General features: G+C 36.1%; 1 protein-coding gene across 4 annotated transcripts in view; it reads left to right on the top strand.

Moving 5' to 3' along the window:
* Window positions 1-15046, top strand: part of TMEM196 (transmembrane protein 196) — a 52494-nt gene extending 37448 nt beyond the window's left edge. For 2 of the 4 annotated variants that reach the window (XM_046020873.1, XM_046020874.1), the window contains exons 2-5: window positions 3749-3805; window positions 7845-8099; window positions 9255-9328; window positions 12219-15046. In XM_046020873.1, coding sequence (XP_045876829.1) covers window positions 3749-3805; window positions 7845-8099; window positions 9255-9328; window positions 12219-12225 — 393 coding nt within the window. In that variant the 3' untranslated portion in view covers window positions 12226-15046. The remainder of the gene's footprint in view (window positions 1-3748; window positions 3806-7844; window positions 8100-9254; window positions 9329-12218) is intronic. The other 2 variants (XM_046020875.1, XM_046020876.1) reach the window with 1 other exon arrangement.
* Window positions 15047-16588: the final 1542 nt, after the last annotated feature.

Raw genomic sequence — 16588 nt, forward strand, 5'->3', positions numbered from 1 at the left:
GATTTAATCCTGGAAATGATAAGCTTTGCTACCCCTTTGCCAGGGGCTTAAAGCATTTGCTTCATAACAAAGAAAGCCTAAGGACAGAGCAGAGCTTTGCTCCGCCTCCCCCTCCCCCCACGCCCACTTATGGGACAACCCACATCCCCTTCTCCTGTCTCTGCAACAAAAGACACAGTGTGTGTCCAGAATTTCCTTCCAGGGCCTTATTCTTCTTTGAATTGCAGGTATTTCATTGCCTTGGACTTCAGCATTCTGATGGGCTTTCAAAGTTACCCCTGTCTTTGTTTTTTGGCTTTTTCTTATTGTTTACGTGGGAATGATATCTTTGTTCTTTTTCCATCTTAAGCAAAAGCAGAAGGCTCTGTGCATGAAGAGCATCCACTCAAAATACAGAATGCTATTTCCATTACAGCTCCATTTCATCCTACAATGAATCACAACCTTAGTCATCTATTGAATTTAATCTAAGTTAGAATCAGATGAATTCCACTTGGAGGGCTAACTAGCTTCATTACATAGTTGCACTCCCTGTCATTAGATCACTTCATTTATATAACTTTATAGTAAAAGCAAAGCAAATAACTTTCCCTGGGTTTACGTAGCCCATTTTCTCAGAAATACAATTATTTGTCTCATGTAAAAGTGTGTCTCTAATTCAGATATACGTTTCCAGCCGTCAATTTTACTTTTTTAAACAGATCTGTTTTTCACTTGTTTCATAACATGATATGTGTGCTTTGCACCCTTGATAAAGTTATATTGAGCAAAAACAAAAAAGTATTTTGAAATATAACAAATTCCCTATATAATAAGGTTCGCTTAATTGTAGACTGTTTTATGATTGATCTTATAATCATTCTTATTACAATAAAAATTAACAATAGGAAGGGCAAAGAGAGCAATTATAGATGACCAGGTTTTCATTGAACACTTCTGGTTGGATTTGCTAGTATGATGCCCTGTACTAGCACTGAAAAATCCTTTTGAAAAGCATTTCATTATATTATTAAAAATAAATTAACTCAGACACTTAAAAAAAGCCTTAGATTACATGGGTGATTTGTGACCTTGATGACTGACCTTGAGCAAGTCACCAAGACTGTGTGGACCTGTACTTCCCCACGTGCAAACTGCAAGGACTGAGTTAAGTCATCTTTTAAGATCCATTCCAGAGTTCTGATTTGGGGTTACAGACTGCCCGTGAAATTGAAAGATCATTTACTGCTTTCTTGTGCTGTTTTTACACTTCTCTATAAACTGTGATGGCTAAATTTCAGCTAACATCCCTTAAAGCATCCTAATAAATTTCATGATTTTATATACCGCCCATTACACGTGTAGATGTTTTCTCAGATTACAAGTTTCCTCCAGGAAATGCAGATTTTGGATAGCCTGACAGAAATAACTATCAAGAAGTATTTATTCTCCAGGCCTGATTGGGAGTAGAAACATATTGTTCGATTCCCCTTATATTCTACCTCCCCCACACCCCCAAGCCCAGAACTTCCTTCCTTAGTGGACCATAGAAGGAAGTAATTTTATTGCCACTTAGATGTTCTAACCAAGTGGCTGAGAAGGAGAACTGGGCCTCAACTCCTGAGGTCCCCTCAGGCTTGGCTGTGAATAAATAATGGCAATGTTTACAGATTTCAGAAGAGGTCCAAGGAGCACAAAACTGCATTGCTTTCAAATTACTTCAGGACTGAGTTCTGGGTGAGTGGACTTTTGGGGTCAGTGATGGGTGAGTCAGGCAAGGAAAGACAAGGGCATGCTGAGGGTTTGATCTGAAGCTTGGAAGCACTGAGGGGTACAAAGTGGAATGGCTTGAGCACAGCCTTAATAGACATGAGACAGGATCGGTAAGAAAGGACAAATTCATTTGGACCCAGGACACAAAGGTGGGGGTGACAAATGGTTACTCAGAAGTAGCTTTTTAAAACTTCTATTCAAGTTTTATAAAGTTCTGAATTTTTATGTTCTCATGGTTTAAGGTATTAAAATTACTTTATTAGATTAATAATATGTTAACCCTTGTTGGTCATAGGCTTTCTAAATATGATCCCAATTTATTTTTTGCTTTTGAGAAGTGTGTTATTTTTTACTATCAAAAATATATATTTTTTAAAGATTTTATTTATTTATTTGACAGAGATCACAAGTAGGCAGAGAGGCAGGCAGAGAGAGAGGAGGAAGCAGGCTTCCCGCTGAGCAGAGAGCCCGATGCGAGGCTCGATCCCAGGACCCTGGGATCATGACCTGAGCTGAAGGCAGAGGCTTTAACCCACTGAGCCACCCAGGCGCTCCTCAAAAATATATTTTTATGTATTAATATTTATAAGTACTTTCCATTTTGGTCTGTGACTTTGCTGTTATATTATATAAATCCTTCTCACTCCTCGAAAATTACATTAATATTTAACTTTGCTGAATGTTACTATACTTTTTTTTTTATACATTTACATATTCAAACTGATTCATGGATATTTTGGTGTATTATGTTAGGGAAAGTTTGTAAACTGCCCTAATTCCATTGGATCTTGATCTTTTTGCCATTAGTTTGAAAGATCATCTATGTTTTAAGCAAATCCTTATATATCCTTGTGCTCTGATCTGTCTTGCTGCATCATTGTCTGCTTTATAACTATTTTGTTCCCTTATATGGAAAGATCCCTGCAAAGAGAAACTTCAGTAACTTATTATTTCTTTTTCCAATTTTGGTGATGTTTCTCACAAGCATTTAATTTATTTTAGAGAATTCTTAGAATATTTTTATGTATATATTTATAAAGTCTACCGATGTGTGAAACCCAGTTAAAACCACTGCATTATTAGTTCTGACTTGAGATAGCACAATTTAAAAGAAAATCAAAAGGAAAAACTTAACTGCACTGCAAGCTTTATTTGCTAGTCTGAAAGCCCTTAGTGGGCTTATTATTCATTAATGACTGTATTATTTTATTTATATGGTTTGCTTCCAGCCAGATGTATGTATAAATGCACATTCAAATGGCTCTAAATGTTTCTAACCAAGTTAAAGGATTTACCATTTTCCGATAACCAAAGTATCTAATAGTGTGTCATTGGTAGACTATTTGATGCTTCTTCTTTGCAAAGAAATTATGTCACCATTGTGCTCATTTACAAGAAATGACATGCCATCAACAGCTTCATCTCCTTGAGTTCTTCCAACGTATGCACAAAGACCATATTTCTGGTAGAATGAGGTCACCATTTTATCTGACATAGTTGGAGAGGTACAAAGAATATCCCTAAAGGACATCTCCCTTTCTGATGCCTTCCTTCTCTTTTTGTTTGTGTGAGATTCACTACCTGTAGTAGAGCCCATTGATTTCTAATTGCTTAGAAATCAATTATGAATGAATGTATCACACCACATTTCTCCCTAAGAAAGTAGAAAGGGATAAGAAGACAGTGAAAGAAAATAGGAGGAACAAAACTCTAAATTTATGTACTTCACAAGTTGCCTGATATAAAACTGACTCCGGTTTTGCTTAAGTACCAGGATTACCTATGTCAACCTTGCAAAGAACAAATTTTCACTAAAGTTAGTGTTTTTATCTCTTACTCTTCTAGAATGAGGAATTTTCCTTTCCAGCTTTTGATGGGAATGTAAAATTTTCATTCTTCCCTGGAGCAAGTGTCATGAGTGAGCTATAAGCTAAAAAAAGAATAGAGGTTTTCTTATCTTTGACTATAGAATAATTTTTGTTCCTTTCCCTTCCAGTTCCTTCTTTGTGGCATATGTGGAATATTGTGCGCCAAAAAAAAATCTGGACTTGTCGTAAGTTTCTGCCTTGTTTGTATTTTGCATTGAAGTATTTGAAATGTAGGAACCCGAAAATGGAAATGATGACAAGCCAACTTTCACGTACTGAATATTACTCATTTGGGATGAAAGGAGGACTGATAAATAAATCGTGGCTTTTTCATTTTCAAAAAAAAAAAAACCATCAAGAATATTAGAGACTATGACAAAAGAAAAAGAAAGAAAAGCTTTGAGATACTCTTTAAATGCATGAATATGTAACCCATAATGACTGCTGTGGTTGACAGTCTCCACTTTTCCGGTTTATAGACGCCTAGACACTCAGATACATGAATCCTTCAATAAGCTAAAAAAGACATGGCTTGAGTTCATGGGAAATTTAATTGTTTAAATGTGGAACTGGGCCTATGGATTATTGGCTTTGACTGTGAAGTCAATTTTGCAATGCAGCAAAACAGCTGTGTTGTTATAGTTACAGTTAATTCCCAATGATTTTTTATTTAATTTTATTTTATTACTGTGAGTGCAAACATAAGTGTTTTCAGATGTTTTACAGGACTATCATGGGTTTCCGGGGTCTGGAACATGCTCCCAGTTACCTCTGATAATGGCTGGAGGAGAACTTCTGTATGCTCAAGTGGGGATTCCCCACTTCCCTCCATGATTTTTTTTGGAGAGTTCAAAAGAGGGAAAAAGCATTTTTTATTTTTTTTGTGTGCGGTAGGAAAGATCAGAGACCTTTGTAAGTTAGCAAAATTAATACTACACTTGGACCCTAGAAAGTAGTCTTTGATCCTAAAAGGAGGTTTCCAGGGGAGGCCAGTTATCTCAGGAGGGCAGGGATGGGAGTATTAGTTATTTTTGTTTAACTACTTTTTCACAAATCACATATTGTGTGTGTGTGTGTGAGGATACCTCTTGTGACCAAAAAAATGAATCACCTATTTCTTTAGCCATGTGAGATGTAATTTTTAAAAATTATCTAAAGGGAAAGTGTTAGATACAAATTTTTGGAGGCTTGTAGTTTGCATCTATGAATCTTCCATCACTTTTAAAACATGACCTTCATTCTCTCCCTACTTTTATTTTACTGGAGTCTTTATGGCTATATAATAACAATTTCTTGGGATTTGGAAGAAAGAAAGAGAAAAAGGGAGAGAGAGAAGGAGAGGAAAGAGAAAAGGAAGGGAAGGAAGGAAGGAATAAAAGAAAGGGGGAGAGAAAGAGGAAGAAAAGGGCCAAGACAGAATGAGGAAGGAAGAAGAAAAATAGGGTGAGGCAGAGGAGAAAGAACAGGGGAAGGAAAGGGAGGAGAGATGTCTTCACCTATTTGGGCTGTTATAACAAAAAACTGTAGCCTGGTTGGCTTATAAACAACAGAAATCTCTTTCTCATGGGGCTGGAGGCTGGACCCAGATTAGGGACCCAGATTAGTGTAGTTGGGTTCTGGTAAGGTTCTCTTCCAGGTTTCAAATGTTTGACTGTGTCCTCATTTGGCAAAAGGGGAAAGAGAACTCTCTAGAATCTCTTTTATAAAGACACTGACCTTAATTAGGAGGACTCCACCTTCCTGACCTAATTATCTTGCAAGATTATCTTCCTGACCAAATTATCTTCCCACCTTCAAATACTATAGTATTAGGGATTAGGCTTCAACTGTTGAATTTAGAGGGACACAAATATTCAGTTCATGGGAGAAGGAAAAAGAAGGAATTTTTAAAAAGGCACTAGTGTCTTTTTTCTTTCTAAATTCTCTTAAAAGTTATAAAAAATTCAGTAGAGCTGAACTTTTTATAAACTACCATTCACTTTAACTTCTTTTACTCTTTGATATTCCCATAGATGACATTTAGCTATCAAGTGTTCTCTACCCTTCAATCAAATTGCATGATAATTTCTCCACTCCAAATATCTCTGGAGTCTAAATTCTCTAGTCTGGTGAGATTTGAAAATCATGTGTGGTTATAAATGTAGGTATAGATTTTAACATTTTAATTCCTAGGTGAGAATGTTCTATTGGCACGTGTTAATGAAATGCCATGACTTTCAAGACTGAATGAGACTAAGAGCAGGAGAGATTACATGTTTTCTTATAATAGTCAAATAATTTGTCATTTACTTTCTTAATTAACAGTATTCATTATTTGAAGGCTAGAATATAACATCTTCCCGTATTTTCTGAGAATGAGCCAACACCAAAGTATTTCCCAAGAAACTGCATACTGTCTGAATATACTTTAAAGATAGTATATTGATTCTGTGTGAAACTGGGAGCGACAGGTTCCCACTTGGGATGATTCAATTATTTGGTCATTGATACTCAATATTATATTTAATCCACTGTAAAAATATACTTATCCATAATTGGATTTGCAGTCTTGGAGATAGATACTGTGAAACAGACACAATAAGGATGCTGAATGAAGTTAGAGTTACAAGTTACAAAGTGCTTATAATTCTTTCTGTCCGTCATGCTATCTCACTAAGCTATTTCAGATATCTGGGGTCTTACCCTTTTCTGGGAACTGCATGCCCTTAGTTTAGATGACATGTTATCAGGGAAGCTTTGTCTGAAACTCCTGGTTGGGCTACGTTCTCCTCCTCCTTATTCCAAGGGCAACCAATTCATCCCTCTTTCTTAATATTTGCCATGCCAGCTTGAAATGTTGGATCTCTCTCAAATAAGACCCCAGCATACTCAAGGGCAATAACTATGAGTTATTCTTTTTTTTTAATAATGCCAGCATCTGCCTCACTTAGGGCCTAAAAGATGCTAGGTGCTCAATAAATGCATTCTAAACTCAGCTCACATCAACAGCAAATAATTCCTGATATTGTAAAATTAAATGCTATATTATGTTACATACCTGTTTGCCCAATGGAATTTTGCCAAAGGAGGAGAGCAGCAAATCCAGGAAGGCTTTCTGAAGAAGTTAGGACTGCCTTTGAACCTTCCATCTAGGAGTCCAAGAAAGAAGCAACATCATTTCCAGGAAATGGAAAATGTCATTGAGGTGGGAATGAACAAGCTGTAGAATTGGCAAGACAGAGGACTGGAGTGAAGACGATGTTCTGGAGAAAAATGGAAATAAGTGTGGATAATTAAATTAGTATCGCACTATAAAGTATAAGGAAAGCTCATGGGGGAATTTGAACTAAATGCAAATATAAAATAAAATCATTAAAGCTTTTGGAATATTCAGTTAAATTTATGATATTTAGGTAGAATAAACCCCCCAAGGTCTCTTAACAGAGACCCAGATCAAACCAGTAATAGAATCAAAAGCAAAGCCCCATCCTGTGTTTCCTCCAAAACAACCAGAAGGTATTTTTGGAATGTCTATTGTGTATTCTTCACTGTGGTACCACAGCGTAGCAAAAAAATTATAATATTAAGGGGCAGTTCACAGGGAGTCCCTAAACTATCATTTGGGGAAACAGATACACAATAAAACTCCCAGGAATGAAAAAGAGAAGGAAGCAAACTCCCCACACCCACATAACTAGAGAAGTATCAAGGTCTGAAGTTTGGTGGGACTCATGACAGTTCAATGAGAAGATATCTATATATTTTAGGGGGATTAACATACTGAAACTGGGTTTAGCATCAGAAAATCTGGGTTTAGTCCCTAAACTTGAGTGTTACCTGCTCACCATTCATTGTCCAAAATGTATATTACGATTTCTCTCAGAGGTTTGCTGGACGAGATAGTATCTGTTCAGATTCCTAGCGTAGTAAGCATATAGTAAGTAAATATGATTTAAGTCTGAATCTACCTTGAAGACAAATTTTGCTTACTTCAGGGTTTTCAAAAGATGTATCCTTAGCCTTTATACAGTCAGCTATTCTGAAACACTGTGGTCTGTGCTCTCTCCACTGAGTCTGCTTGCACAGAAACTTGGTGAAAGGATAGCACCTGTCCTCTGAGAAGCACCAAAGCCCCTTCCCTTTACTGTAGCTCAGACATCCTTGAGGTGCAGCAGGACAAGGCACTGTGTTCCGGGTCAGCCTGGCTCCCTCAGCTTTGACGCTCCCTTTCTTTTTTCTTCCCAGATGATCCTTTTCTCTGCCTGCTGCATCTGTGGACTCATTGGGGGCATCCTGAATGTTCAATTCCTTCGGGCAGTGACAAAGAAGACCTCTTCCCTCTATCCTTTGCATCTTGCCTCCATGTCCCTTGCGTGCATCGGGATCGGCGGCTGCACCCTCTCTTCCTGGCTAACTTGTCGACTAGCCAGCTACGAACAGAGGAGGATGTTCTCGGAGAGGGAGCACTCGCTGCACCACTCTCATGAAATGGCTGAGAAAGTAAGTTTTGTACCTCTTCTGCTCACAGCTAGCATGTGACGAACACTGCAGTCAAATCTTGGTCAGTCAACTGGCAGCTTTAGACGAGAATCTGAAGAATTGGATTTTCTACAACGTTGGCCCTATTGGGCTAAGAATAGAAATTTTTTATTATTTTTTTTCTCTGCTATTTTGGGTACACCTATTTTCAACAGTCTCATAGCTCTCTATCTATACCAAAACACAGTTCCTAAAATAGCATTTCATAAAATAGTGAATGCCTTATAAATATGGATTTTTATGTATTATACTGAGGAAAAAGCACATAAAACTAAATACCCTCTCAACAATGCCAGTTTTAGAAATCTGATGAATTCCCCTTTCTAGCTCACCTCTTGTGCTTGTAAGTAGATGCATTTGATTATGTAAATTAGATTTTGAAGCATAAAAGGACCTTTTAATAAGGCAACAAAAAGCCTTGCCTACCAGTGCAGATAGTACAGTCCACATAAAGCTTCATTAAATTCTCATCTAAACTTCATGCATATTTGGGTAGCTTTGCCTATATTTTAAATAATATTCTTGCCTAATTGTTTCATAAAACTCATTCAAACAGGAAGTAACATTTATTGCTTGAAGGACAGATAATATAGTGAGCTGTCTGTGTTTCTGTTGCATTTTGCACGTATTTCTTAATTCAGTTCCTGTTATTGGATCTACGAAGGAAAAGATAAAACATCTGTAAACTAAACTGGCTAAGATACTATTTCACTTGATATCATGGAAATAAAACCACAGAACAGAAGATAGAGTAAGCAAGAGTTCCTACCGCATATTCCTTCGTAATGTGATTCTGAAGAAAAAAATATGTATTCCATCGTCTTAAGTGTTTCTATTTTGTATGCAATCAATACATTCAAATAAAGAGAGTAGATATTCTTAAATTGCTCCACGAGAAAAGCGATTTGGAACTGATGTACACATGTTCTTAAAAAAAAAATTATGGTATAATTAGCAGGACTGATGATTTAAAGGAATGGGTTGTTAAAAATAGATTACTGTTAAGTATTTGGATAGTAGCTCATTTGTGCTCTATTTTTATACTACTGTGATTTGGTTTTTGTGTGTGTGTATGTTTGTACAATATTTATTGTATGATTGTTATATTTATATTAGAGATTGAGGGCTATTGAAATAACCGACTTGCCCAGCTGCCCGGTGGTGCCCCCGACACCAGAGTTACCTACAAGGTACGCTGATTTCTAGGGAGTTACCATGTTGTAATGTCACCGCAGGAAGCGATGCCTCTTTCTAGGAAGCCATGATGTCAGCAGATCAGTCTGGACTGATGCTGCGATGTTTGTTGCTCCTCAAAGTATCACTGTCACGAGAACTACTTTGAGGAACCAACAGAAACCTACATGGCAGAGTCTTGCAGCTTGAAAGTTGGTTGAGTATTTGAAATATTCAGCCTCCTATAAGCATCCAAACACACTCCTGTTTGGATGATTCACGACTCCTTTATTTTCTGCTACATCATGATTCTGACTCAAGACCATCATTCACAGACCCGAGTTCTGTTTTTAATAATAGGTGTGTCTGATAAAGACAAACAGTATCTCCTTCATGCCAAAGTTGCATGAGCAAATGACACAAGTTTGACAATAATACAATAAAAAATGCTGTGTGAGACCTGTCTTTTGACAAAATTATCTGATGTGATGCCTTTCACATTTATTTCCTATACTTCCGGTTGCTAAAAATCGTCGTCATCTCACTTTGGTTAAATGATATAATTGGAAATCCAGAAAGTGTCATTGATACTATAGCCCCATGGTGGATAGTATATCCACTTGCAAATAGTCACATTTGGTCCTGCCCAAATTTAGAACATATTCTTCTTGCCAAATTGGACATGCCTATTTGCAAATAAACTAAAAATGCTAATGCATTTGAAACCCAATTTTTGCTCTTTTCTCCTACTCTTGATTTTACAGTGTCCACATTAGTATGAATTTAGTTAGGAAAACGCTTTTCATTTTTAAGCCTTTTAAAAACTGGGTGTTTTTCTTAATGCTGCAATTAAATATTCTACATTAGATTAGTTTTTATGGTTTCTAAGCCACTGTTTTGAATGCAAATTCATCTAGAAAGAAGAAGAAGCACCTAAGAATCTTACTTTTATCAGTTCATTAGGAAATTGTTTTGTACTCATATGAGGAAAGGAAAAGGTGTATGAGTAAATTTTGTTAAAGATCATTTTTGAAGAATCGCTTCTATTTAACTTGCCACCCACAGTGAGTTTTTTGAATGAAGCCTCAAATCAGGTTTCCTGCTGATGAACTTAATCTCAGCCCAACAGCCCCACTGTGTTTCCACGCCTATTTTTACCATCTGCACGCCCAGCGAGCCAGTCACTGAACCATCAACTAGGCCACAGAAACAGGCTGCTGGCGTCAAAGGACCTTCTTCACTTTCTTTCAGAGTCTTCATCCTAAAAGAGTTTGAGTTTCTCAGCTTTTTTCTTGTATTTTCATGGCACCTTACCAGGGAGATATAGTGGATAGCCAGCCAGGTATGAAATTGCTCCTTAGGACCTGGAAGAGGCCAGGCACTTTGCCTGGAGAGACAGAGCTTGATGTGATAGTAGGACATGTCCCCAGTGCCTCTTGTCTCCTTTCTCCCAATTTTCTTGGAAGAAGTTCCACCACATCTTTCAAAACAACAAAGTTTTCAAAAGCAAAGTTCAAAAGCCAGGCCAATTTCCACCTTCCAGTCCCTCACAGATCCTCTCCCTGAGCAACTTTCCAAACCAGCCAAAGCAAGAAGCAAGTATCTTTATTCTATTTCATCTCCTATATTGAATTTTCTAAGAGAAGAGAGGCAAAATAGGGCATGGATACATTTTCATTTTTCAAATAAATATTGGGAAGAATTTCTAAAGTTTACAAAAGCACACATTTCTAATTCTCCCAAACGTCAATCAACTATAAACTGATAGGCTTAAGATAAATGAACAAGAATTTGGATTTGAATTTTCCTTACCACACTTTGCAAATAGGCCTGTTCACATGTGGAAAGATTTTTAGATATTTTTGCTTAAATATTATTTATAACATGGCACACTAACCATTATAAATGTGAATGGGCTTCACATCTCATTACCTTCTCATATTTAGGGAGGAGTTTAATGTTCAATGATAAGTATGAATTCAAAACATCTAAATTTTTCTTAACATTTTCTCAAATTGCAAATGGAACTTAACATTAGTTCATCCTTTCTATCTAAGTTTTCATTTGCCTTCCATGTAGTTTTCCTTATTAGCATCCTCGTAATTGATCCCTTAAGAAACATATTAAGAGGTTTTACTATTTGGTTGGGCTTTTTTTTTTTTTTTTTACACTGTATGAATGATAGTGTCATGAAAACCAATCTTCCCCACTGTGATCCACCTTTGCATATAAGCAATAATCCCCTTGTGGACCTATTTCAGTTCTTTGCAAAAAGGCCACACATTTTTCTATAGAGTGAGGTAACCCCTAGGCTATGTGGGCACTTTGCTGACATGCTCAGCAGAGAAGCCAATGCAAGGGGTAAGAGTAGGCATTTAACCATCTTCTTCTTTCTAGGTGAGGTCTTTCCAAAATAAAGTTGAGGGGTGCCTGGGTGGCTCAGTGGGTTAAAGCCTCTGCCTTCAGCTCAGGTCATGATCTCAGGGTCCTGGGATCGAGCCCCACATCAGGCTCTCTGCTCCACGGGGAGCCTGCTTCCTCCTCTCTCTGTGCCTGCCTCTCTGTCTAGTTGTGATTTCTCTCTGTCAAATAAAAAAAAAAAAGGGAAATGATCCAAAATAAAGTTGAGAAAGAAAAGGAGAGACTGAGGGCACTGGGGACAGACTGAAGTGTTTTTGTGCATAGAAGACTTTGGTCTAACAGACTACCATTTCAGCATTTTCATGTGCTCCAAGATGACATGAAATTTCATTTTCTCAAATCCAACAATAGTATCAATCCTTGTCCTTCCCCAAAACCCAGGAAGTTTTTCAGTGGCTTGAAATTTCTGTTTTGCAAACCCATTAACCAAATCAATATCTTACTCTGAAAGTAAATTTTAACTAATTCATCTTATTTTCCTAACAGGAAATGACAGACAACATGAGCAATGGAGGACCACAACTGATATTTAACGGAAGAGTATAATCAATGTTTTAAGGAACTGAACATTTTTTAGGATTTTCATGAGGAAAGGAAATACCAAAGGAGTAGGGGATAAAATTAAAGCAATTCTTGTATTTGCTGTTTTCCCTCATGGGCACCCAGTATAATCATTCTCCCTTAGTTTGCCTCACTTATTTCTTCAGCTTTTTTTTTTTCTTTTTGGGTGAGAACCTTCCAGAAATGTTCTGGTGTAGTAATTTGAACAGACATTCCAGATTGTTCTAAAGACTTTTCAGGAAAAAAAAAAAAAAAAAGGAATAAACAGAAAGAAAAATTCATATTCTACAAAAACACGATTTGACTAGCATGAGTATTAAATTTGTAATGACATATTTCATATAAATAATCAAAAGTACAAATATCAAGAAATAACAATAAGTTATTTATGTCTTTGTTTTGAAAGACAGTGGCTTCAAGAATACCACAATTCAAAACCTCAGTAATGCCTTGTAAAAACATTAAAATTATTTCCAATTTGTGAATGAACTATATTTCATAATTTATTTATAAATGACAAAAAAAAAAATCCCTAAAGCATAAAAAAGAAAATTTTTTTAGAGAGAGACCATACTAATCTGTATGATATTTTTGCATTTTTGCACAAGGGTGAAAAGTTATAAATGAATATCATTTAAGGAAAATAAATATGTTTTGATTATACTGTGCAGATTGATCTGCATGTTCATGAATGAGCCTAAGAATAAAATAACACATGTGTGTATGTTTGTGTATATATACTGTAAATATAGAAAATATATACAGCATATATTTATAGCATACATGAATGTAAATAGATAATCAAAAAGAAATTGTAATGCTGTTGGGGTATTATCAGGATTCTATTCCCAAAGAGATGGGAAAGCAATTTTTCAAGGCTTTTCTATGCCCACAAAATCACATGTTTGATTTCTACTAAATTTGTTCATTTTTATTCTTTTTATTATGTCTGCTGTGTGTAAATATCATTGTGACTGATATTTATGGAGTTGAGTGATCTGAATAGTGTAGTATAAAGATAGATTACTTATCTGGCTATTTTACTATTAATGGCATTTCTGTAATAACGATGATTAATACTGATTTATAAACATAACAACTTTAAATCACATACTTCCACATTTATTAATATAGACATAATCACTTGTGATTTTCATGATACTTACATTTCAAACACTTTGCAGCCCAATTAAATTATATAAAAGGATCGATGATGTATGCCCAAAAGGTAAAGTTATAATTCACTTTGCTAGAATTTAATTTAGATCTTTTTAAAATTTTATAATTTATGTAAAATAAATTAAACAGACCATTTTGAAGAATATGTATATCCAAAGAACCTGAAAGAGTTCTTTGTAGAGGGAAATAAAAAGATAGGCTTACATTTTTGTAGTTAGATTCAGTCCTTCTTTTCCACAGGGAAATGTTAAAATAGCCACCTATGAAAATATGAATAAGGAAGAAAATAGTATGGTCTTTGAAAATATTTATGAGAACACAACCTCTGATAACAGATAAAGAAGTCTAATATTTTAAAATATGCGGTTCCCATTGTATTGGATACTTTCATTTTTCCCCAAAGCTAATCAATTTTCAGGTCATTTGTATGAGTTACTTATTGAACCACAGGTAAATTCGATCTTTAATTCTCAACATGAGAACATGTTATCATTTAGAAACAAAATATGGGTTTTAATTTTGATAACAAAATAATAACTCCAGTTAATGGAAATCTGAAGGTCTTCTAGTTAAGAGTATCGTGATCATCCCTACCCTATTTAAGTTGACTCATAAAAAAAATTCTGGCTGTAGAGAGTCAAAAGAAATAGCTGGGCTATGGTTGTTTGCTGTAGTGTTTGAAGGCTCCTAACTCATATGAATAACTTCAATATCCAGTAGGTTACAGAAGTTGCCCATAAATGCAACCTCAAATAGCGAATTAACATTATCACTGTTCTTTTGATGCCATCAACAGGCATAACCTTTATCACTGAAAATCTAAACTATAGATGCAGATATTTTGTATATATGTAGCTCTGCTGAATTTACTCAAGGATGTAGTTTTGTACTGAAGGAATAACCACTGACTCTAGGTGGCATTTCTTTGTAGACATATTTGTATCGTACAGAGTTCTAATACATCAGTAAGATGTTTTAATGCCTTTTGAAATAATTTATGAAATCACCCATCAAAGGACAAAGTAGGCATATCTCTGCTTCAATATAGAGTTAAGAAGAGATGCAATCGTGACAGTTACCCAAATAGGCTACCGTGTATATAACCAGACATAAATATGTCTTTAAATGTCGTTCTTTTAACCCAATATTTTCAGGGCTCGCTTATTTAGAGGGATTTATTTGGGATGTAGAGTGATTCTTTCTGAGATAAGTAGGGGACATTAGGAAGACATTGTTCAAGTACTTGAAAATTCAACTTTCACAATAAATTGATCTACGAACTAGAATACTTTAAGCGATTACATTATAGCTTTAGTATGAGCCTACCCTTGGGGGAAAGTAGATGAAGACACACAATATGTGGCACTAGTGTGGTGGTGTGCTCTAGAAACTGCTGCAAAAAGGTGAAGTTGTTGTAAGCATAAGAATAAAAGTGGATTCTGCTTGGGAACTTAAACGTGTGTGTGTGTGTGTGTGTGTGTTTGTGTGTGTGTTTAAACACACACACACACATATACAATTGTTTAGATGTGGAACATGGTATGATGACTTTATTGATGTGTCTGTGTAATAAAACGGTGTGCTTTGAAACTGCATATGGTGTGAACTCTCTTTTCATCATAATAGAAAAAATTATTTCCCCCACTAGGTTCTGGGGGACAGAATTGTCCCCTAGATTGGCAGGGGACAGGGTGCTGTGAGTGAAGAGGAGAGAGAGAGTCCCAGCTAGTGGATATGGAATTCAGACAGGGTATTCTCTGAGACGGGAAATGTAGAGAAGGAGTGGTTGAAGATGCAGGACAAAATGAACATAAGAAAGTGAGGTCCCCTGGAGGCAGGCATTGATAAGATACACATTGTAGGAGACAGATTTAGCTATAGATAGGACTGAAGTTGCAGGGGATCTGACAGATGAAATCACAATATTCAGAGAACTCTGCTGACCTGGTGCTTGTCAAATTGTTGCTATTGGCTTTTGGGGTGGACAGTAATTGTGCAAACTGACTTTTACATTTTAAGCCATTAAGCATCTCTGGTCCCCCATCTAGTAAATGTCAAGAGGATACCCCAGGACAAACAAAAATGTCCTAACAAATTTTCACTTCTCTCTTTAGCAGGTAAGCATTGCCTCCTAATTGAGAGCCACTGAGGAAAACTCTAGAACACAATCCAAAGCAGCCAATGTTAATGCTATGTTGAAATGTAGACTTCACTTGCTCAGGGTCATAAACTCACTTTTCTAAGGTCTACCTATATTCTCTGGTAGTGTAGCCACTAACCTAACCATGTGTGATTAAATGTATGTATAAATTAATCAAAACAAAATTAAGTATTCAGTTTCTCAGTTGAATAGAGCTAGCCACATTCTAGGTACTCAATAACCACACAGGGAAAACATCACCTCAGAAAGTCTTAACGGTCAATGCTAGTCAAAACCACAGAGAGGGCAACTGTCCTTATCATTAAAATAAAAGGTAAAAAATTGGTAAACTCTCCATGAAATTTGAAGTTGATGGACCAGTTAAGTCCATAGACCAAGAAAAACAAGCAAAAATATAGTGCAGGCCAAATCCATAATAAGGTCTAAAAGTTGCTAGAGTTTTCAAGTTTTAAAAAAAAATTCTGTTCATAGAAATATTCCAGTAAATAACCAAATATTTTGTGTTTGACAGGTAAAATGAGATGTTGTGTAACTTCTATTTTTGAAGAAATTTACTCAGCCTATTACCATGCGCCAATGAAAAATTCTGCATTTCTAATGCTTGGGAAGGTGAGAACAACAATCTGTGGTCCTCTACTTTTTTCACTGACTTAAACTCAAAAGTGGCATGTTTAGAAACCGTATGTCCAAGGCTGCATTTTCAAAGATTATTTAGCAAACACTTTTCAGAAATTTAGATAGAGCATCTTAAGTACCATTTGGTTAGAACACGGTTTCCAAATAAAGTTTCAGAACTTGGCATCACTTCATTCTTGTCTTCCTTAAATCGTTTTCCTGGAAACATATGTAATATTTCTTACTCAAAGTATGTGACAGCCAAAAAATTCAATTATTCCAAAACCATAAATCACAGGTTGTGAGTTACTCAGAGCAGAGGAAACCAATTCAGAAATGG

The sequence above is a fragment of the Meles meles genome, chromosome 10 (genome assembly GCF_922984935.1).
Source record: "Meles meles chromosome 10, mMelMel3.1 paternal haplotype, whole genome shotgun sequence".
In the NCBI taxonomy this organism is placed as follows: Eukaryota; Metazoa; Chordata; class Mammalia; order Carnivora; family Mustelidae; genus Meles; species Meles meles.